Below are 22,997 nucleotides of genomic sequence, written 5' to 3'. Positions count from 1 at the left end.
TGAACTTCGCACTGTCTTGTGTTACTGTTTGCACAGACAGTCGCCACTCTCGAGAGCCCCTTAGAGTTTATGATGGCCCTGCAAGTTCCCTGTGCTCAAGATGACCGTTACTACCCAATAAATAAGGAAACTAAGACTCTAGAGGCTAAGGGATGTGTCAGAAGTCACAGAACCAGTAAAGGCAAGCAGATCCTGGATCTTTCTGCCCAATCACCTAGTTCTCACAGCTGATTTATCTAAAGAAGACCAGATTATACAACTTCCCCAAGAATATGATGTTAGGATATATATATATATATATATATATATATATATGAATTCCACAGAGGCTTACATTTAAATTTCTTGGTCGATGCTGTTCCTTTGCCTGCAGATGAAATGGATGTGATTAATGTAGGCGCCAGCACAGGTCTCGTGTTGAAAATTCCTTCCCCACCTCCTTCCTCCCCCATTATCACTGCTGCTGAGGCCAGCTGAGTCTGCCTGGGTATTAGCCGAAGAATTTTAACTTTGGGCAAATCAATGAATCCCACATCTCATGAGAAGGCCCAGCTGTCTGGAATTTTCCCGCTTCCCTGATCCAACAGAAGCAGAGCCTTTTGGTTTTGAACTACTGCGGGTGTGTAGAACACGTATGCAGTTGAAATCAAGGAGACATATAAGCATGCACACATTCCCTCATTTAATGTCTCATACACCAGTATCTCACCCTCGTGGCTTCTGAGGGACGTTTCCAGTCTGCTTAGTGTTCATTTATTTATCCCAACTTCATTGCTAAACGCTGTGCTAGGTTTAGAATCCAGTAAGGAACTAAGACATAGACTCTGCTCTGAGGATCCATCGAGGAGAAAGGGGGATGGGAACCAGAACACAGTGTATCTAGTTTCTAGAAAATCGTCCTGGGGAAAAAAGAAATTAGGTTGGCCTCCTATGCCAGGGTGTAAGCTCCCTGCTGAGACCCAGCACTGGTAAACACACTGGCCTGGCCAGACTCTGTAGCGTGTAGAGAATAGATTAAGTGCATTCACGTGCACGTTTTAATGAGCGCTGACTCAAAACTACTGGGACTTTTTTCAGCATAAGTCAACAGTCACCTAAATACATGAGAAATGGTTGCTCCTGGGTCTGATGCATTCTGGTACTTCACTGTTCTTGCAGTATGTGCGGCTATATCTGAAATTGAATATTGTTGCGCTCTTGGAGGACTATGTTTATTCCAGCTGGTACCAATCCCTGTGATCCTTTTCCCCAGGGGATGATTGCTCTGTCTTCAGTCACGAGCTTCCAAGTTACATTAAAGATAATTTTGAATCAGCAAGAGTCACTGAAGCCAACTGGGAAACCATCCAGGGTGGCACCATCGGAAGTGGCTGTGGACAGCTGGCACCCTATGCCCACGGAGACTCACTCTACTTCAATGGCTGTCAGATAAGACAAGCTGCTACCAAGCCCCTGGATCTCACCCGAGCAAGGTGAGCAAACCCTTGTGCCGTGTTCAAGACACAGAAGTGATCACAAGCCGGACCTGATCATGAATTTCATGCAACAATGTCCACTAATCCAAGGAGCCTTAATATCAAAGGACCATTGTGTGTGCTAACAGCTCAGGATGATGGCTGTGTAAATTTATCTTAGGAAGTCTTTGTTATTTCTTCCCACATGAACGAGTTAAGTGGTGATACCGTAGTAGAAATAGCTAAATGTAACAGAAAGAATGGACAATGAGAATCTACATAGATAAGTTAATGTTAGCCATATCCAATTCATAAATATAGCATGAAAATGTATATATATATATATATATGCAATTGTTTACCTATGTTTAGCATCTGTAAGTTCAGTAAATAGAAATGAAGGATGATGAGATCTTTAATTATTCACATGTATAGGAGATGGCTATTCATAATTCAGAGCAGAATGAGCAGAAACTGCATGAATTACAGAAGTGAGGTAGGGAGACCCTGAGTTCTTCACTACTCCTCAGCAGCCATTTTGCCGAAGCCAAAGAATGGGTAAAGATTCCGAAGAACTGGACTGGAGTTCCTGCTAAGCAGTGGCAAGTGTCCATGAGCCACGCAGGGAACCTCATGGGGATATGCTTCTGTGTTTAAAAATCCATGTCTTTAGGGCTGAGGAGTTGGCTCAATGAGTACCATGCAAACATGAGAATCTAAGTTTAGACCCCCAGACTGACACAAAGCCAAGTGTAAGCGTACAGCTATCATCCTAGCCCTGGAGAGGCAGGGAAAGGATGCCTGGTGCTTGCTAGATAGCCAGGATAACTGAATCAGTAAGCCCCAGGTTCAGGGAGAGACCCTGTCTCAAAACTCTAGAAGACAGCTGACATCAACCCCCGGAATCCACACACATGCGTGCACATGCACACCCCATACAGATACATGCAAACCCACACACCACAGAGTCATGTTCATACATGCACACACAGAAAACTGTGTCCTCCAAGGGAAAGGGTGTCTGGGGAATGACACCTAGCAGAGAAGAGAAGTGAGCCTGAGCCTGTAGGCTCTACTTCAGCTTTTCCTCATCTGGCCTCTCCTAAAATAGACATGATCACTTATCCTTGTCCAGATGCTGTCCAGATTGGAGCGATTCGTAAAAAACAAACAGCACACAGACTGAGGCTGTGTTCCCTGTCCTCAGCTGCCCAGCCTATGTGACTGTTTAGGTAACAGAAGGTTGGGGGGTGTATACTAAACTGGTTTCCAGCATCCTGCAAAGAGGGACACATCTTTGAAAGTCAGAACTGTTTATTCATATTTAGGTTACACAGTCAGCCCTTAGTAAACATGGCAGATTGATTCCAGAATCCCCAGGGATGCTCAAATCCCTCTTCAATGCAGTACTCACACTTAGTCCACACTAAAGCTCCTGTGTGAGTCCCATCTCTGCGTGATTTACGGTGTCCAAATAAATACAATGTATAAACATACAAATACAATGTATAAACATACAAATACAATGTATAAACATATAAATACAATGTATAAACATAAACACAATGTATAAATATATAAATACAATGTATAAACATATAAACACAAGGTATAAACATACAAACACAAGGTATAATGATGGAGGAAGGTCATTGGCTAATAAAGGCACTGCCCTGGCCCATTTTATTGGTTAGAGGATAGGTGGGAGGAGAAAACAGGACAGAACACTGGGAGGAAGAGGAAGTGAGGTCAGAGACTTGACAGCTCTCCTCTAGGGAGCAGACTCCTGAGAGAGACGCCATGCCCCGCTCCCGGCATGAAGCTCCGACCCAGGATGGACTAGGCTAGAATCTTCCCGGTAAGACCGGTTCTCACAGATGATTAGGAATGGGCTAAATTAATATGTGAGAATTAGCCTAGAAGAGAATGGGCCAAGCAGTGATTAAAAGAATACAGTTTGTGTGTTGTTATTTCGGAGCATAAGCTAGCCATGTGGGCGGCCGGGTGTGGGGGACGCAGCCCTGCCACCCCATATTACTACAGTATAAATATACAAATACAATGTATAAACATATAAACACAATGTATAAACATATAAACACAATGTATAAACATATAAACACAATGTATAAATATATAAATACAATGTATAAACCTTGCAGATGGATGATACACTGTCTTGCTTGAGGGATAATAAAGGAGATAAAGGCTGTACACTTTCAGGACAGGTTTTTTTTTTCTGAATATCTTCTGTGTACGACTGGTTGAATCTCCAGACATGAAGCCCACAAAACCCAACTGTGTTATGAACTCAGGAATTACGAACTTTAGGAAGAACAAAGGTTGAGATCTTCTTCCTCCTTTAATGTTTCCAACTTTCATCTGAAACTGATTCCCCTCTTAACTTTTTTCTTCAGCAAAATTATGTTTGTCTTACAAATTGGGAGCACGTCCCAGACAGACAGTTGCAACAGTGACCTCAGCGGCCCCCACGCGGTGGACAAGGCCGTGCTGCTGCAGTACAGCGTCAACAACGGCATCACCTGGCATGTCATCGCTCAACACCAGCCGAAAGACTTTATGCAGGCTCAGCGGGTGTCTTACAACGTCCCTCTGTAAGTGGCCCTAAGGGGAGTGCATGATCTCCTGCCCATTCCTGGGAATCCTTGAGTTTGACGTGGGATTTGGGTGGTTATTGGGTCAATGCCATGAGCCTAGGCAGTGGCAGAGCCGGGATAGCCCAGACCACCAGCATTGTGTTGCTGTTTACCAGAGGTCCGGAGGCAAATAGTCAATCAAGATAGGAGGACAAGAGGGAATGGATGGAGAGCTAAGTGCAAAGACACTGTGCATATTTCTCTAGTCCTTTGGAAAGCAGCAACCTTGAGCCTCTATTTAGAGTGACCATTTGGAAATCTGGGGAATATGCAACCATATCAACTTTGCTTAGCCTTGTTCACCAAACCGCTAGCACAGAACCTATCCCAGAGAGCATTTCATGTTCATGGATAAACAGGTTGCTTTCCTAGATACTGTTAGGACAAAGGGAAGGAGGGAGAAAGAGACCACGAACCTTAAGCTGCCAATAAAATTCCATACTGCTTGGAAGAGTACTAGGCACTAAGCAAATCTGGATTCTGTGTACACCACGGTCTTGCCTTAGATTAGCCCACCAGATTGTCTGAGATCTTCAGCTCACCTACTGGAAGAAAGGTCTTAAATATTCAGCTGCTTTGTCGTTCTGTCTATGACGCAGGGAGGCACGGATGAAAGGAGTGTTGCTGCGCTGGTGGCAGCCGCGTCACAATGGAACAGGTCATGATCAGTGGGCTTTGGACCATGTGGAGGTCGTCCTGTGAGTACCTGCTGCTTAGCACCCTGTGTCCATTCAGAAAGGTCTGACGTTCCTTTGACCTGGCATGCTCCTTGGTTCAGGAAGAAGTAGACCTAATGAGAAGGCCCCCACAGTCTACTGTGGCTAACATTCTTCAGCAGCTTCAGGCTAGTTCAAGTCAACAGTGAAGTATAACAAAACCCCAAACGTAGCTTCACAGGCTTTAGAAAGCTTCGATAAGTAAAATGTTTGTTTAAGGACTGGCAGGATTGATCAAACTCAACAAAACAGAAGTCTCTGGGTAAATGGGAAGTGATGTCTTATGCTTGATCTGGGTTGCCTTACAAAATAGAATGACCTTCTGAAAGAATGATCTCTGCTGGTCCATAGACAGAGTGTTCATAGTGAATGAGCCCATGATGAAGACCTGTATCAGCCCCAGAGGCGTTCTGCATTTGAGGATTTGGTTGAACTAGAACAGACAGCCCCACCCCCCAAGAGTTATGGTGTCCTCCCCCTTGTCTGTCCCCTGTAGAGTCTCTGTCACTACTCTCCTCTGGCTGGGTTGACTGTTCCCTTGCAACGAGATGACTTGCTTTTTCTCTAACAATCTAGTTCCTGTAAAACGGGGATGCCTATGTCTCGACGAGTTCGAACTGGTGGCTCCAAGTTGTTGGCAAGGAGAGGCGAATCTTCTCGGTAGATAGGTTCAAACGTTCATTCTGTTTGCCAGATCCAAAATGAAATCAGCCGTGTGGCTGATTTCAGTCATTTCGAAAGCAAATTTCAGTCATGAATTGGTAGGAAACCTACCAGATTTGTTTTCTTTCTGTCATAGCCATGAGCTGAATTCTCCAGTCTTGAGCTAGCCCTTGTCTTAGCTGTCACCGAGGCACCTGCTTGCATGGCATCCATATCAATCCCGATTCCAAGAGCAACCCCGGTCCCCCACACAAGCTCCCACCGTGTGCGCTGCTGCTTCTGGACCACTTGCTGGGCTCTGCCTCCACGAGACGAAAACCTAAGTTGATAGGAACAGTCAGACCCTTGGATCTAAACATGAGGCTGATATTTCCTGTAGCTATTGATCTCCTCCAACTGCATTATTTCCAGGAGAGTAGAATCACTTGGGCTCCTAAAGACTGTAAACAATCACATATACGTACACAGTGAGGAGAAGGAGAAATATGACCAATTCGACCAGAATCCAATCCTAGAGCCAGCACACCCTGAACTCTCTCCTGAGAGCAAAGAGATCCATTTGAGGGATGCTCAGAATCTCTGGGGAGTCTGGCCTTCCTCTGGAGGATTTGCCTCAACTGCACTAAAAACTGAGCATCACCTTTTTAAAGCACCTCGGGGCTTCTTGTGAACTGACTTAGAGTCAACAGCCACATCTCTTTCAAGCCTTCTGCCCAGACGACCTGCGTAAACAGGGCTTAGAGCACTAACTACGCATTACCAGCTCCCCCGGAAACGTTAGAACTTTCCCATTCTCAGCAGAAAGTAGATGCCAATTCTGTCCTTGATGGGTGCAGGGATCCTCAGAATACCTGCATTTGAATAGATACTTTCCACTCCCGCCCAGAGAAGCCACTGCCAGCACCCAGAATGCATGGGGTCTTGGTGTGGTGTAATACCCTCATTACCAGAAAACAAAACTCAGCCCCCTCAGAGACTCTCAGAGTTCCATCGGGAAGCCTTTCCCCCCTGTCCCCAAGAGAACCTTCTAGAATACCTGGTGTTGGTATTAATTTTTGTAAGCAACCACCAGCATCATGATACTGGCATAAGACTGAAATTCTTATTACATTCTGGAACTGTAATCTGTATTATAAGACTTCGTTGTTTTCAGTCCCAGAGTTTGAAGATATTTTTAAAGATTTAACACATGCCAGCTACAATGCATCATGGTCTCGGAGCTTCAGGACCCAAAGCCCTCAGAACAAGGAAGGCACCAGCACGTGGTGTTGCTTAGCCTGTTTAACTCCAGGTCATCAGTGACTCAGAAATGATAGGTTTACACTTAGACCATAAGATAACAGTACATATAATTTTAGAAACAAATGATTTATCTTTAGTGACATCTCAAAATGTGTTAAAATTATAAAAGTACTGCATTTCCCTTGTTTTAGAAAAAGTATGTACTTCGCAGAGCTCAATTTAATAAATGATTCTTAACAGATATATTCCTAAAGAATTCTGCTGTAGAACTATATATATTTGATATTTTTGCTCTGTTCTCAAGATATGATTTTATGCCATTATAATGTTTCAAAGTATTTCCTTTATGTAAGAATCACAAAAGTTTTAAGACAGTCATTAATATGTACTTGGTAGCTTTACAATACAATTTATCATTTGATGAGTGTATGATAGAAAGTTCCAGATAACTCAGGAAAATAAACCATAACAACCTTGTTGTCCTTCAGTTCTGCAAGACACAGAATCTAGCAGAGGGTCACGTTATTCATAAATGCTACAAAATTTACTATGACAGCATGTGTACTTAAAAAGTAGGGTAGATGTGTCCAGAAAACCTACTGACGAAATGCTTTTTCTTACTTGGCTACACTTCCCTAGAAGAACCTTTAGCTGTATGAGCTAATAATGCTTCTAACCTCTCCCACATGGAGAAGGAAGAGTAATGAGGGCACACACATGTGGGGACCACCTAGTTAACATGCAGACAGAGCTGTTAATATGTTCTTGCAACATACATGTCAGTTAAATAACTTTTAGAATGTATTCTCTTCTGCAAGTGATGATCGCTTTAATCTACCTTTAATGTCATAGTTCAGCTTGCGTATATACGTACCAAGGACACATGCTAAAAACCTCTAGAAAGAAAAGCTCTGGCCATGCATGGTATCTTACACTGAGTAATGTCCATACTGCCCATATTAACCGAGGACATGTGAGTCTGATGAGAACAAATTCAACGCCTTTGAAAAACGTTTCGAGGTATACAGGAGCATTTCCTAAATGAATGTGACACATAAAACATTCTTAGCATAACGGATTAACTGTAGAAGACCATATGTGGAAAGATCTGAGGGTCGTGAACATAAAGAGTGGCAGAGACAGAACCCGCCCTCTCAGCGTTCATCAGGCAAGGCCTTGTGCGTACACGAGAGGGTAGCCCTCCCTCTCGCTTGCCAGTGAGCCCTGCACACTGACGGTTAGCTCCTGCTGATCTGTCTGCCCTGAACCAGCAGGTTCTTTCCAGCCTCACTAGTTGACAGTAAAGCCCAAATGATACAGAATAACCTAATCACCCCCGATCAGGTGAAACTCACTTGCTAGTGCAGGATATCTGCTTCTCAGTGAATGTTTATGAAGACACTTGGGCAGATCCCTCACAAGATCCATGCTAGGAGGGCGCTTCTTAGGGTAAAGGGGAGTTGCCTCAACCCCTCTTGTTGGGCACTCGCGTGTCTGTCCTAAGAATCTCCCTCGCCCAATATACATTCCATCCACACATCACATTTCCTGTGTGCGTGTCTCAGTCACAACCTGTCATGTGTATAACGAACTGGGCCCATTTCTTGCATGTGTCCCTTGAAAGCAAATCACTCAGGAAAAAAAGTTAGCCTTTATGAATTGATTTAATAACAAGCAAATTGTTGCCACATTTGTTGAAAATTGAAAACAAATATGCTGCTAACTTTGGCTCTAAACACATTTGTCAGATTTTAATATAAGTTCCATCATGACCATCCCCTCTTGCTATTCATCATCAGGATACTGTCGCATTTTTGGCACAAATGATTTATGAAGATGAGCGTATTACATTTGTCGCAAAGCATATTTTCCTTTATTAAATTGGACTGTGTTATCTGATGTAGAAGACATCTCCATTAAAGCCCATTCCTTCTCTCCTCGGCTGTTAACAGTACCTACAATGTAAATAATTGAAAACTCAGATAAAATGTGCAGTAGATATTAAATGATTAATATTTCTCCTTTATATGTAACATTTATGCCAAATGTAGTATTATAGCTACGTGTACCTTGACATATGGTTATGAGCAAATATTGCATGTTTCATTACATCAAAAAGTTAAGCATAACTCTATAGCGGGTATTGAAGGATAAGAAATAACATGTTCAATTTTTATTTTCAAAAGAGATGAAAAATCCCATATTGCACCTAAACCTGATCAGGCTTTTATGACTAATCACAGTGCTGCATGCGTTGAGAGGCATTTTTTAACTTGTATTATATTTCATTATTTGCTGTCACTGGTTTCCTACTAGAGTAAGGTAAGTCATCCTCACTGCATCCTGAGAACTTTTTACTGTTCACTCTCGGTTTTACCAAAGCTAGCTGAGAATTTCTGTAGAAGACCTTTGACAGGTGGAAATCTTCGAGAAAGGCAGTTATATTGATATTGGGATACATTGACTGGAATGTTCAACATGCACATAAATTCAGCCAGATTAAGAGGAGTCTAGGATATATGTAATATCGGATATAGAGGCATAGGCTGGGGTATGGGAATCACCATTCTCTCATTGGGCAAGTGTGCCTGGCTCTGTCTTAAGACAGCCTGGAAGAGCTCACAGTTAGTAAACTCCTTAGGAGAAATGGGATTAGGAATATACACAAAAGATCTCTAGTCTATAGTGAACGACTTTCAGAAGATCTATCAGCCAGGGGATTTGCATGAAGGTGCCTTGACTTACCAATTTAAGGTTAATAATTGGCAGTGTGGGGTAGCTTTACTCTTAACACCTGTGAGTTCTGGGTCATGCCCATCGGTAGGATGGACCACCTTCTACTTGTCCAGACTGGGAGTAAAATGGTTCTAAGTACTAGACATGTGCACACAGTGTCCAGGTTTTCCATTTCATCCTGACCGTTTCCCGAGTGGTCAAATATCACCCTCATTCCATTAAGCAGGAGAGAAATCTGAACCCTTCATTTGTGCGTCCACGTATTTGGCGTGGACCTTTCTGAAAGTACATGCCATCGGGTGCACAACTTCCTCTGTGCCCAGGGTTAGTTTGAAGAGCAGCACCCATCCTAAATTCACCCGAGTTTCTCTGGAAGATACAAGTATAGTCACTGAATCCTTATTTCTGCCATCAGATAAGTTGCCCCTTGTGTATCATACAATGAAAATAAGAAATTACTGATTGATAAGATACCCAAATTTCTACAAGCTCAGACTCTTCTAATCTTCCCGTCTTGCCATGTCTTTTAGAATTCATCTTTCCAAATCAAATTTAATTGTTTTCATGATAATAAATGAAAACTGTTATAACTAGTATAACTAGTAAGAAGAACTGACTCAAAAGAGTGCGGATCACAAATGCCTCCAAGATCGCGCAGTGACAGTATTTTCTATGCAGAACCAGAGAGGCGCTATCTAAGTCTTCGAAATCCCAGAAATAGTGGAAATCACAGTCGGCACTTATAGAAAAACTCAGAGGAAAAAAACGCTCCCTTCTTCCAATGGCGCACGTGAAGAATGATTTAAAGACGTCGTTATATTGACAGTCAGAACAGATTGTTTTGTCCAGTGCTGGGTTGTACCTTGGGATGAGTGTCGCTGCTCGAATTGAACGTATAATTAAAAACTACTTTCCCCTGTAGTTGCAATGAAAAAATGAATCTCATGAGCTCAGTTGCACCTACTATGTATGACATTATCGAAATCATGCGTCTACGTGTACCGAAAGCAAAATAAGTTCCCCTCAGAATGACCAATAACGGATTTTTAAATGTGTTTAAAATCCCCGTGATTGAAACTGCTCTAACACAGTTCTTGTAGTTGGAGATTTTAGAAGACAGAGAGAGTAGCAGCTTAACATTCACTGAGGGTTACTAAATGGACCTAGAGACAGACGACACTTGGTTATTACCGTTCCCTGTGGTTCATGAACAGGCTTATGAGCTGGAAAAATCCACCTCCTTAGACCGCAATACAAATGACTCATAAGCAAATCGCTAGTTAACTCCAGGCTTTGAAACTGCGGCTGCTTGAATGCAATCATATACATGCCAGACACCTGAAGCCGTCACTCTTCCGTGCACGTGTGAAGCTTCATGGGAATCCACAGATAATGCGACGTAAACCGACTCAGTATGCCCAGTGAATTAGGATATTCCCAAATTAGTTGTAAGCCTCTTTCAAAACCTACAGCCTGCTAATATTTTTCTTACGCATAAAGATGGGAGTTTTAAAGCAGTTCTATAATAAAATAGCTTCACGTAGGATTTTCTTTGATGCTAGTAACAACTTCGTTTAAAGTTAAGTATGTCTTTATTCTCATATATACAGGGTCACTGCCACCTCAATCTAAGTTATAACGCAATAACTAGGTATCTTGCTTGTTTGGGTTTTTGTGTAAAATATTTAACCATCTTAAATTTTCTTTGAATACTTTGCCTTTGAACGTGTTTTGACAGAATAATTTCATTGCTTTAACTCTGCAATTATTCCTTATAGTTAAAGAGTAATGGTTTACAGCAGGAATCCAATCAGTAAGTCAACAAAGGTTCAATAGCATGCCTTGACCACCTACGGGTCAAGCAGGAGGCGCAGTGCTGCGGTTGGGGGTGGAGAGAGCTGGACAGCAGGCCCCAGATTATCAGGAGCTTACGTGTGGGGAGCCAAGACAGTAGTCCAAATTCCACCCAGCAGGAATGAGTGTTGTGGGAGTTCAAAACAGAAAAACCAGAGTCACTGCTGAGGGGGCGCTGTCAGCAGGAAAGCGGATACGTGGAGAGGGCATGCCGAGTGGCTGGTGGAGCCCAGAGCAGTTTGCCCAGAGCAGTCTGCCTAGGGGCGGATCCACAGAAACAATCTGAAAGCAGGATTGATCATGGAGAGGTCGTGAGATTCGTGGCTTCATAGCATAGGATGTTGTTATGAGGTGTAGGAGTTCTGGATAGATTGTTACTATGCTAACAAAGCTGACCTCTGAAGGAAAGGGTCCCAGGGGTGGTGTGTGAATTTACTGTGTGTGTGCATCAGGCCTAGTACACATGCGTACAGTCTGACAGTTCTCTTAGGTGTAAGTTGTACGCTCCATAGATTGGAGAATAGAGACACGGAGGTTGGTTTAGGGGCCATTGTGATAGTGCAGAGGACTCAAGGTGACCTCAGATGCTGGCAGGAAGACAGCAAGGGCCAGACCCAAGATGTGGGCTTAAAGCTTCCTAAATTTTTATAGCTAAGCACAGTGCCTAGAATATATTGTTCAAAAAACTTATTTTACTCCTTGGTAGTAATTGATTATTGGTAAAATTCTCCTTTCCCTCTACCCTAATCCAAGTTCCTTTTATATTGCCCTTGATGGTAGCCACAACACTGACATCATCTCTGTCTGCATTCGAGAATCTCAGTACAGTGAGAACATATTGATAGGTTTGCCCTCAAACCACGTACTAATGCCACGTATAAACATATTGCCCTTCGGGTCAGTGTATGAAAACACGATCCTTACAGCAGTGAGGATAGGTGAGAGTTAGGGTGCAGGCCTCTAACCCCAACCCTCTGGGGGCTGAGGCCCAAGAAACCTAAGTTTGAGGCCAACCTGGGCAGCATAGCAAAACCCTGCCTGAAAAATGGAAAATACCAGACCAAAGCATCAGCGACTGTCGCAGAAACTACTGTTTAATTTCCGAGGAGTCCTGATATCCGTTTTCAGAATACGTATCAGCTTCACGTATGGAACGTGTAGGAATGTGTGTGCGTATATGGAAGACTATAAATGCACACATGCAGGGTTATACATTCAGTTACACTTCCCTAGCACCTGTATGAACCTTTTCAGCGACGTGTCTCTTTCACCAAGACATGATTATTGATGATTATTGAATATAACCCCAGTTGCTTATTGAGAGACAGTGGAGCCCAGCATCACTTCTGTGTGAGGGACCAAACAAGGAAAGGCTAGCTCATTCTGCTAACAAATCTTTTGTTTTTTTATTTTAGCCTTTTAAGCTTGAAATGGAAATGTTGACTAAAATAACCAAACCACTTTTGCTAACTGCTAAAGATGCATGTAACTAGGGTAATGGATATAGTGCACACATCCTCGGGATGGAGTTCATCGGGGAGATGATGTTTTCAGGATCTGTAAAGAAAGGGCCTTCAGGGCCAAAGGCAGGGAGCCAGGGGCCAGCCTTTAATTATTCTGCCCCTAGGTGCTGAAGTCAGCATGATTTCTGAACTCTGAAAATTTTCAAAAAAAATAAATATCAGGCTACCTTGGGACCTTAGAATAGATCCCACATTCAATGACGGAACTTACATGCTCTTTCTCCTTTCCCTCCCCGCCTGCTCCCTTCCCGTGATTTTTAACAGCACTCGAAAACAAAATTACATGATGAATTTTTCACGGCAGCATGGTCTCAGGCACTTCTACAGCAGAAGAAGAAGGTCGCTTAGGCCGCACCCATGAAGAATCCAAGTTGATTCCCCTTCCGACGTGTGCGATGTGTCACTTCCTGTTCTTTTTGAAACCCCTCTCACTGCTTCGCGTATCGGGAAAGGTCTACGAAGGACCTGTCTAACCGAGAGCCCTTCCGAACCCAGTGCACACCGCTGTCCTACACTGTGAACTAACGGCGAGTCGCCTCTCTGTGTACAATGTTTCATGTCGGTGCGTCGGCGGGAATTGTGACCTCTTGTAATTTGTGGTGTCAGTATTAAGAATAAGAAATAGTTTAACAGGAAAAGAAGTTTAAGCACAAAGTTTTAAAGATTTTACTTTTAAAATGGCGTTTTAGCACAGTACTGAGCATTCCCTAGTCACCAAGCTATTTAAGTAGACTGTACTTCAGCTTTGTATCTCATTTCGTATGATTAAGTTATCATTGTCCGTCCTCCGTATTCTCCTCCGCAGTGTAACGCGTTGAAACCATATCTACTTGCTATGTTGCAATGATTTGCTGCTGGACTATGATCTCCTTGTATTCTGCAGGAAGTTAATTCAAATACCTATTCAAGATGATAGCTGTAAAGACACTGTTATCTCCTTTAATGTGCTCTTTAACATGTTTGCTGATTTAGCATCATTTTGTGGATAGTGAGAATGTTGGACCTTCAAATATTTTCTACTTAAAGATTGTGGATGAGCACCCTGTGTCCCTCCCACCACGAAGCTCCGGTCACCTTGTCTAAAACCGTTTCCTCAAGTGTTTTGTGGCTATCTACTAACAATGAGTGCCATTTTGTGTCTATGATGACAAAGTGATTTGTAACACGGTGGATGTTCTTCTCATTGTGTTCTCTTCATGGGTTGTTTTCCCTGTGGCTCATAGTCATACCTTCTGGTGGAGTTGAGCCACGCCAGGACCCTGTAGCCCCAGACGAGCTGTGAGGCAGAAAGCTGCGCTCCAGGGTGGACCATGCTAAAAGCCCGTGCTTAAATAAAAATCATGTCCGAACCATCTGAAGCTCACTTGTATTCAATTGGTTTTTATTGTGTGTGTGTGTGTGTGTGTGTGTATGTGTGTGTGCGCGCGCGGAGGTCAGGGGACAGTTTAAGGTGTTGCTCCCCTACTTTCTTTTTTTTTTAAATATTTATTTATTTATTATGTATACAATATTCTGTCTGTGTCTATGTCTGCAGGCCAGAAGAGGGCACCAGACCTCATTACAGATGGTTGTGAGCCACCATGTAGTTGCTGGGAATTGAACTCAGGACCTTTGGAAGAGCAGGCAATGCTCTTAACCTCTGAGCCATCTCTCCAGCCCCCCCACACACACACACACACTTTCACCTTGTTTAAGCCAGGGTCTCTCACTGCTCATGGCTACACAAGACAGTCTAGCTGGCCCGTGAGCTTCTGAGGATTGTCCTGTCTCCATCTTCTACATTACCATAGACACAAAGGGATTACAGAAGTCTCTGGCTAGACAGAGAACTCTCACCAGATGACTCTAAAATGGCTGAAAGACACTTAAGGAAATACTCAACATCCTCAGCCATCAGAGAAATGCAAATCAAAGCAACTCTGAGGTCCCATCTTACACCTGTAAGAATGGTCAAAAACACTAATGACAACTTATGCTGGAGAGGATGCGGAGTAAAGGGAACACCTCTCCATTGCTGGTGGGAGTGCAAACTGGTACAGCCGCTTTGGAAATCAGTATGGCAATTTCTCAGAAAATTTGGGAACAACCTACCTCAAGACCAGCAATTTTATACCACTTTTGGGTATATACCTAAAGGATGTTCAATCATGCCACAAGGACATGTGCTCAACTATGTTCACAGCAGCTTTGTTTGTCACAGCCAGAACCTGGAAACAATCTAAATGCCCCTTGACTAAAGAATAAGGAAAATGTGGTACATTTACACAATGGAGTACTACACAGTGGAAAAAATAATATCTTGAAATTTGCAGGCAAATGGATGGATCTAAAAAGCATCATATTGAGTGAGGTAACCCAGACCCAGAAAGACAAATATCATATGTACTCACTCATAAGTGGCTTTTAGACATAAAACAAAGAAAAACCAGCCTACAATTCACAATCCCAGAGAACCTAGACAACAAAGAGAGACATACATGGATCTAATTTACATGGGAAGTAGAAAAAGACAAGATACCTTGAGTAAATTGGTAGCATGGGGATCATGGAAGAGGGTAGAAGGGGGGAGGAGGGAAATATATAGCTCAATAAAAACAATTTAAAAACAAACCGGGGCTGGAGAGATGGCTCAGTAGTTAAGAGCATTGCCTGCTCTTCCAAAGGTCCTGAGTTCAATTCCCAGCAACCACATGGTAGTTCACAACCATCTGTAAAGAGGTCTGGTGCCCTCTTCTGGCCTTCAGGCATACACACAGACAGAATATTGTATACATAATAAATAAATAAATAAATATTAAAAAAATAAAAATAAAAACAAACCAGGGTGTTACAGATCCCCGACACCTCACTGGGCTTTTATGTGGTTCTCAGGTCCAAACCCAGGTTCTGATGTTTACACAGCAAGACCTTAATCCATGGAGCCTCTCAGTAGGGCTTCACGCATTTCTAATTAACATTTATATAGAAATTGTGAGTCACATGTTTGGAAAAGGTATCAGATAGTCCTCCTAGTTTTCAGAGTCCTCCTTAGCAGTATGAAGCCATGCTTTCAATTTTACCGTGTTTCTTGGGTGTGTGTCTGATGCATGAGTATCTGCATACCCACGTGTGCATATGTGGAGGGCAGCTGTCATGTGGGAGACAGTCTTTGTGGAGCCGGTGAGCTCCAGGGAGCCGCCTGTCTCTGCCACTCCTCCATCACCAAGGCCCCACACAGGTCACTGGGGGCCGGTGAGCTCTGGGGGCTGGTGAGCTCCAGGGAGCCGCCTGTCTCTGCCCCTCCTCCATCACCAAGGCTCCACACAGGTCACCGGACTCAGCGTTTGTATGGGTGCTGGGATAAGAACTCAGTCCCCCACAAACACGAGTGATCACTTTACCCACAGAGTCATCGTGTTGGCCCCAACCATTTGTTTTTCCTTTATTCATCTTTTTTATACTTATCATTCTGTCATAGAGTATCCTGAAAATAACGCATGTTCCAAACACTTGCTAAATGCTAATACAATCCATGGCTCACAAGAGGCATCCTGCACTCACCCAGCAACTGTTTAGATTGTAAACTCTCTTCTAACTGGAGAGGCTACAAGGGTGATTCAGACCCCTGCTTGCTTGTAACGTATGCCAATTAAAAACACCAACAACAGCTGCGCGGTGGGAGGCAGACTTCGCTTCCAGGCCAACCTGGTCTACAGAGTGAGTTCCAGAACAGGCTCCAAAGCTACTGTCTCCATAAAGACCCTGTCTCCATAAAACCAAAAATTAACTCATTAACTAATTAAAACGAAAACCATACCTATCCTATTTGGGGGTATTTTCAAAAGGATGTTTTTCGATCTTGGGAAACATTTTAAGTTTAGAGAACTCAGCAATGGTAAATGTTTCCATTATTTTGGCTATCTCAGATGCTGAACTCAATTACACACACAATGAATGGATTCCTAAGGTATTAAAGGAAGAATACACGCCTTGGCTAACGCCACCAGTGTGAGCTCTCCAGCATTGCCCCGGCTAGGCTAATCACCTCTTGTGGAACAGCAAAGGGTGGAACTGGTTCTCCTGCTTCCACCCCCTCAGGTGGAATGGTGCCCACGTGGGCACCATTAGGACCAGCCCCACTGTGTTTCCCAGCTCAGCAGCTGCTGCTCTTAAGACCCCAGGCCCAGCTCTTCCACCAGTCTCCGGAGAAAAGCATCTTCCCTCACAGCTGCCAGGGGCCAGAACCAGGGTTGTGACGTGGCCCACCTCACCATCTATGATCTGCTGGAGCACGTGAAGGGACCTGACCTGTAGATCTAAAGTTGCAGGATCTGCACAACCCAGGACAACAGCAGGATACCCAAGAAGAGTCCTACTGGGGGCCCAGCATGGATAGTGCAATAGAAACCAGAGGCCTCGAACCAGACCAATGACTCTTTGCAATGAACACTTGCAAGCAGAGATCTGTTGACAAAAAGGGTGACTGCATGACTGACTGTGTCACAATGAAGCTTCATGACGAGATTTTAAATTGTTTCCCTTTCTCCCCCCCTTTATTTTTCTCTTAAGTTTTGTTTTATGGGGGGAGAGGAGCAGAGGTGGAAGGTGGATGAGAAAGGACAGAGAAATGAATGGGAATGGGATCAAGATACATGAGGTAAAGGATGCATAGAATAAATAACTCACCAAGGCCAGCTGGACTGGGTCTGAAAAAGCCTGGGATAAAACCGGACCACTGAACAAAACGGACAATGAGGACTGCTGAGAAGTCAAGGACAGTGGCAATGGGTTTTTGATCCTACTGCACGTACTGGCTTTGTGGGAGCCTAGGCAGTTTGGATGTTCACCTTACTAGACCTGGAAGGAGGTGGGCGGTCCTTGGACTCCCCACAGGGCAGGGAACCCAGTCTGCTCTTTGGGCTGATGAGAGAGGGGGAGTTGACTGGGGGAGGGGGAGGGATATGGGAGAGACAGAAATCTTAAATAAATAAATTTTGCATACAAATGGATGGAAATAGAAAACACTATCCTGAGTGAGGTAAGCCAGACCCAAAAAGAGGAACATGGGATGTACTCACTCATATTTGGTTTCTAGCCATAAATAAAGGACATTGAGCTTATGATTCATGTTCCAAGAGAAGCTAAATAAGGTGAATCCAAAGACAAACACATAGGCATCCTCATGAATATTAACCTTCATCAGGCGATGAAAGGAGACAAAGACAGAGACCCACATGGGAGCACCGGATAGAAATCTCAAGGTCCAAATCAGGAGTAGAAGGAGAGAGAGCACGAGCAAGGAACTCAGGACCGTGAGGGGTGCACCCACACACTGAGACAATGGGGATGTTCTATCGGGAACTCACCAAGGCCAGCTGGCCTGGGTCTGAAAAACCATGGGATAAAACCGGACTCGCTGAACATAGCGGACAATGAGGACTACTGAGAACTCAAGAACAATGGCAATGGGTTTTTGATCCTACTGCACGTACTGGCTTTGTGGGAGCCTAGGCAGTTTGGATGCTCACCTTACTAGACCTGGATGGAGGTGGGTGGTCCTTGGACTTCCCAGGGAACCCTGATTGCTCTTTGGGCTGACGAGGGAGGGGGACTTGGTCGGGGGAGGGAAATGGGAGGCGGTGGCGGGGAGGAGGCAGAAATCCTTAATAAATAAATAAATTTAGAAAAAAATAAAAATAAAAAATAAAAAATAAAAAAAAAGAATAAATAAAAAGAAAAAATGGTGTTAGTATCCAGGCACACCTTGGCCCTGCCCCTTGGGCACAGTCACTCCTGGGCTTGTGGCAAACAGGTCCACTGTGCACAGTGCAAAGGTCCCTTTAAGAGACAAGCTCCACCCACTCCTCATCTCTCTTCTGCCTAGGCAAACCAGTTGGCCTCTCCCTCTCCTCTTTCTTTCTCTCTCTCTCTCTCTCTCTCTCTCTCTCTCTCCTCTCTCTGAGTGTGTGTGTGTGTCTGTCTCTCTCTTTCTCCTTCTCTCTCTCTCTCTCTCTCTCTCTCTGTGTGTGTGTGTGTGTGTGTGTGTGTGTGTGTGTGTCTCCATTCCCTCCCTCCCCCATTCCCTTTATCTCAGATAAACTCCACACTCAGGCTTTCTCTCTCTGCATGGCATATTCTGTCACCAGCCATGGTTTGGATCCCAACCAGCTACGGGACACTGCAAAGGTCCCTCTCGCTCTTACCATTGGTAAAATAGACTTCTTAATAAATCTAATAAGAAAGAAAAGAAAATTCAGCTCTATAACAGGCTGGTGGGTTTGCATGGCTCCCTTCAGAACCCACACACCTATAGACTGAGCTGTGTTCTATGTGACCACACAGGCCTCTCCCTTCTGTCCTCCACTGGAAACCATTGTCCTAGCCTGAGTGTGATCCTCTGACTCCACGTTAGGTGATATTCTTACGTCACACATACGAAATAGGAAGTCTGAATTTTATGTGTTAAGAACTACATAAATGGAGACACATACCCTTCTTACATGTAGGAAATCTCATTAATATTTTTTCAACGCCCCCTAAATTTATCTCAGTATTCAATGCATCTTAGCCAAAATTCCTACAGGCGTTTCCATAGACATTAACAAACTGATACTTAAATCTATCAAGAACTGCAAAAGAACAGGAAGTCCCAAATTACTCTGATAAAAGAGAAAATTGAAATACTACTTTAGATGACTTCCTGGAAAGCTTGTAATCAAGACAACGTGGTGATGTGGGAGTGTCATATATCAATCTGTTGATTTCATTGGTTAAGCAATAAAGAAACTGCTTGGCCCTCATAGGTTAAAACATAGGTGGGAGGATTAAACAGAACAGAATGCTGGGAGAAAGAAGCTGAGTCGGGAGTCGCCATGATTCTCCCACTCCAGGCAGACACAGGTTAAGATCATTCCTGGTAAGCCAGCTCGTGGGCTACACAGATTATTAGAAATGGGCTAGTCCAGGTGCGAGAGTTAGCCGAGAAAAGGCTAGATATAATGGGCCAAGCGATGTTTAAAAGAATACAGTTTCCGTGTAATTATTTCGGGGCATAAGCTAGAGCTAGCCATGTGGGCGGCCGGGTGCCGGGACGCAGCCCCGCCACTCATACTACAACAACGTGGTACTGGCACCGAAACAAATGAACAATGAGTCAGAATGAAGGACTAGGAAGATGGGTTAGTGACTGAGAGTACTTTTTCTGCAAGCATGGAGACATAAGTTCTAATCCCCAACAGCTGTGCTTTTTTTAAAAAAAAAAAAAGAGCTGGGAATGGCTGTGTGTGCCCACAACTCCAACAGAATTAGGAAATGGAGACAAGCCAAGAACCCCAATAATGTGTTGGTCAGCCACTCGAGGTTAAAGCCAGTAAACTCCACAGTTTGGTGAGAGACCTTGTCTCAAAGCAATAGGATAGAGAGGAATAAAGTAAGACACCCACCACCCTGCTCCTGCTTTCACATACAACATACAACACATAGGCTGGCAGATCTCATGGACAGGTCTGCAGGCTTAGTAAGCATTTGCTCAGAGATACAAAAGCAACTGAATGGCAGCTTCAGCAAACGGAGTTGGCGTAACCGGAAGGCCAGGTGAAACATGAAATTACATCAATAACTTACGCCATATATAAAAGAAAGAACTCCAAATGGATCTTAGCCCTAAATGTAAAACCTAAAACTGTAAGGCGTCAAGAAGAAAGCCAAGCATGAAGAGTCTGAGTTACTTGGTGATGTCTTAGCCAGGGTAGCGAAAACATATCAAAAGTGTTACATAAAAGGATAAGTCACCAAAATTGTACTTTCCCGCTTTTAAAGAGTTGCTAATGCAAGTAAAATATAAGCTGCAGGATGAGAGGGATATCTACAAAACACATTTAGTAAAAGGTTTTTTTCATCGGAAATTACCAAGTATTCTCAACACTAATTAATTTTAAGAACACAGTCCAATAAGGAATAGATTTCGCCACATTAACAGTGTGTATCAGAGGAAAATTAGCATGAGAATACATTCAATATTTTCAATAAAATTAAAACCACAATGTGATAGCCCTACACATTAATGAGAGTTGATAAAATCAGAGAATACCTCCATATCGAGTATTAGCAAAGATATAAAAAAAACCAGGAGCTTTTTTCTCTTATGTTGATGTGAGGAGAATGTAAAATTATGTATTCATCTGGGAAAACAGTTTTTCACTGACTTAGAAAGCTAAATATTCACCTTGTGTGACTCACCGGGTCCACACATAGTATTTACTCAAGAGGAATAAAAGCTCCAAGTCGTGGACTTTCCACAAAGCAAAGTGACTTACCCTCTCTTCGGATTAGAGCAGGGTGGGGTGGGAGGGTGTGTGGAGGGGATGGGAGGAGGGGAGGAAGTGGGAATTTGGATTTTTTTTAAAATCTAATTAAAAAAAGAAAGAAAAACAAGAAGCTCCAAGTCGTTTATTTGTAATGAGTAAAAAATGAGGCTGAGATGATTTATTCAAATCAAATTTTTTATTTTAATTTTTTTAAAAGAAAGCAAGCTATCTTTTTTCATTTTACATATAAATCCCAGTTCCCACTCCCTCCCCTCCTCCCATTCACTCCACTTACTCCCCACCCCTCCCCCATTCACTCCTCAGAGAGGGTAAGGCACACTGCTTTGGGGAAGTCCAAGGCCCTCCCCACTATATCTAGGCTAAGCAAGGTATCCATCCAAAGAGAATGGGTTCCAAAAAAGCCAGTACAAGCAGTGGAGATAAATCCTGGTTTCACTGCCAGTGACCCTGCAGTCTGCCCCAGCCATACAACTGTCACCCGCATTCAGAGGGTCTAGTTTGGTCCTATGCTGTTTCCTTCCCTGTCTGGCTGAAGTTGTTGAGCTCCCATTAGCTCAGGTGAACTGTTTCAGTGGGTGTCCCCATCATGGTCTTGACCTCTTTGCTCATATTCTCACTCCCCCCACTCTTCAACTGGACTTTAGGTGCTCAGTCCTGAGCTCCGAAGTGGGTCTCTGCCTCTGTTTCCATCAGTGGCTAGATGAAGGTTCTATGGTGACATTTAAGACATTCATCAATCTGACTACAGAGCAAGGCCAGTTCGGGCCCCTCTCCTCTATTGCTTAGGATCTTAGCTGGGGTCATCCTTGTGGATTCCTGGGAATCTCTCTAGTGTTGGGCTTTTTGCTAGCCACATAATGGCTCCCTCATCAAGATATCTCTTTCCTTGCTCTCATCTCTGTCCTTCCTCCTTCTCAACTATCCCATTCCCTCAAGTTCTCCTCTTCCCTCCCCTTCTCTCCTCCTCTTCCCCTTCTGCCCTCCCTACCCCTCCACCCCCATGCTCCAAATTTTGTCAGACAGTCTTGTCTATTTCCTCTTTCCAGGTGGATCTATGTATGTTTTTGTTAGGGTTCACCTTGTTACCTACCTTCTCTAGGGTCATGAACTGTAGGCTCAATATCCTTTGCTTTATAGTTAGTATCCACTTATGAGTGTGTACACACCATGCTCATCTTTCTGGGTCTGGGTTGCCTGACTCAGGATGATCTTTTCTACTTCCATCCATTTGCCTTCAAATTTCATGATGTCATTGTTTTTTTACAGCTGGGTAATACTTCATAGTGTAAATGTACCACATTTTCTTTATTTTATTTATTTCCAGGTTCTATTACAAATAATGCTGTTATAAACATAGTTGAACAAATGCCCTTATAGTATGATTGAGCATCCTTTGGATATATTCCAAAAGTGATATTGCTAGGTCCCGAGGTAGGTTGAGTTCCAATTTTCTGATATACCACCATACTAATTTCCAAAGTAGTTGTTTTTCCACCAGCAATGGACAAGTGTTTCCTTTCCATGCACATTTTCTCCAGCATAAGTTATCATTGGTATTCAAACACATCAAGTCAACAGCTAGCTTGACTGTGTAGGGGAGCTAGAGAGTGTCGGGATCGAGGTGCTTATATGCCTGAACTTACTGTCAAGAACTGTGAACCCCTTGGCTCCAGTGTTGGTGAGAGGATGCAGAATGAGAGATGGGGAACCATTCAATCAAGAGGCAGTCATTGGGAAGCTACCTGAAGGGGTTCAGTATATGCCCTTCTAGTCTGCTAAACCCAACCAAAGAAGTATTGGCATTAGAAAAGAAGCTGAAAATCAGAATTAATTAATAGTACATCTA

At 43.5% G+C, this 22,997-nt stretch overlaps 1 protein-coding gene across 1 annotated transcript in view; it reads left to right on the top strand.

Annotated features, from left to right (window-relative positions):
• Nucleotides 1-14,197, top strand: part of LOC121434713 (reelin-like) — a 447,768-nt gene extending 433,571 nt beyond the window's left edge. The window contains exons 61-64 of the mRNA XM_041633615.1: nucleotides 1,253-1,472; nucleotides 3,872-4,069; nucleotides 4,711-4,809; nucleotides 13,110-14,197. Of these exons, the coding sequence (XP_041489549.1) occupies nucleotides 1,253-1,472; nucleotides 3,872-4,069; nucleotides 4,711-4,809; nucleotides 13,110-13,206 (614 nt within the window). The 3' untranslated portion in view covers nucleotides 13,207-14,197. The remainder of the gene's footprint in view (nucleotides 1-1,252; nucleotides 1,473-3,871; nucleotides 4,070-4,710; nucleotides 4,810-13,109) is intronic.
• The last annotated feature ends 8,800 nt before the right edge of the window (nucleotides 14,198-22,997 follow it).

Source organism: Microtus oregoni, unplaced genomic scaffold (assembly GCF_018167655.1).
Source record: "Microtus oregoni isolate MIOR12 unplaced genomic scaffold, Mior012 000044F_ref0000062, whole genome shotgun sequence".
NCBI lineage: Eukaryota > Metazoa > Chordata > Mammalia > Rodentia > Cricetidae > Microtus > Microtus oregoni.
Note: the sequence above shows the minus strand (reverse complement) of the source record. Positions and strands in the feature narration are given on the sequence as shown.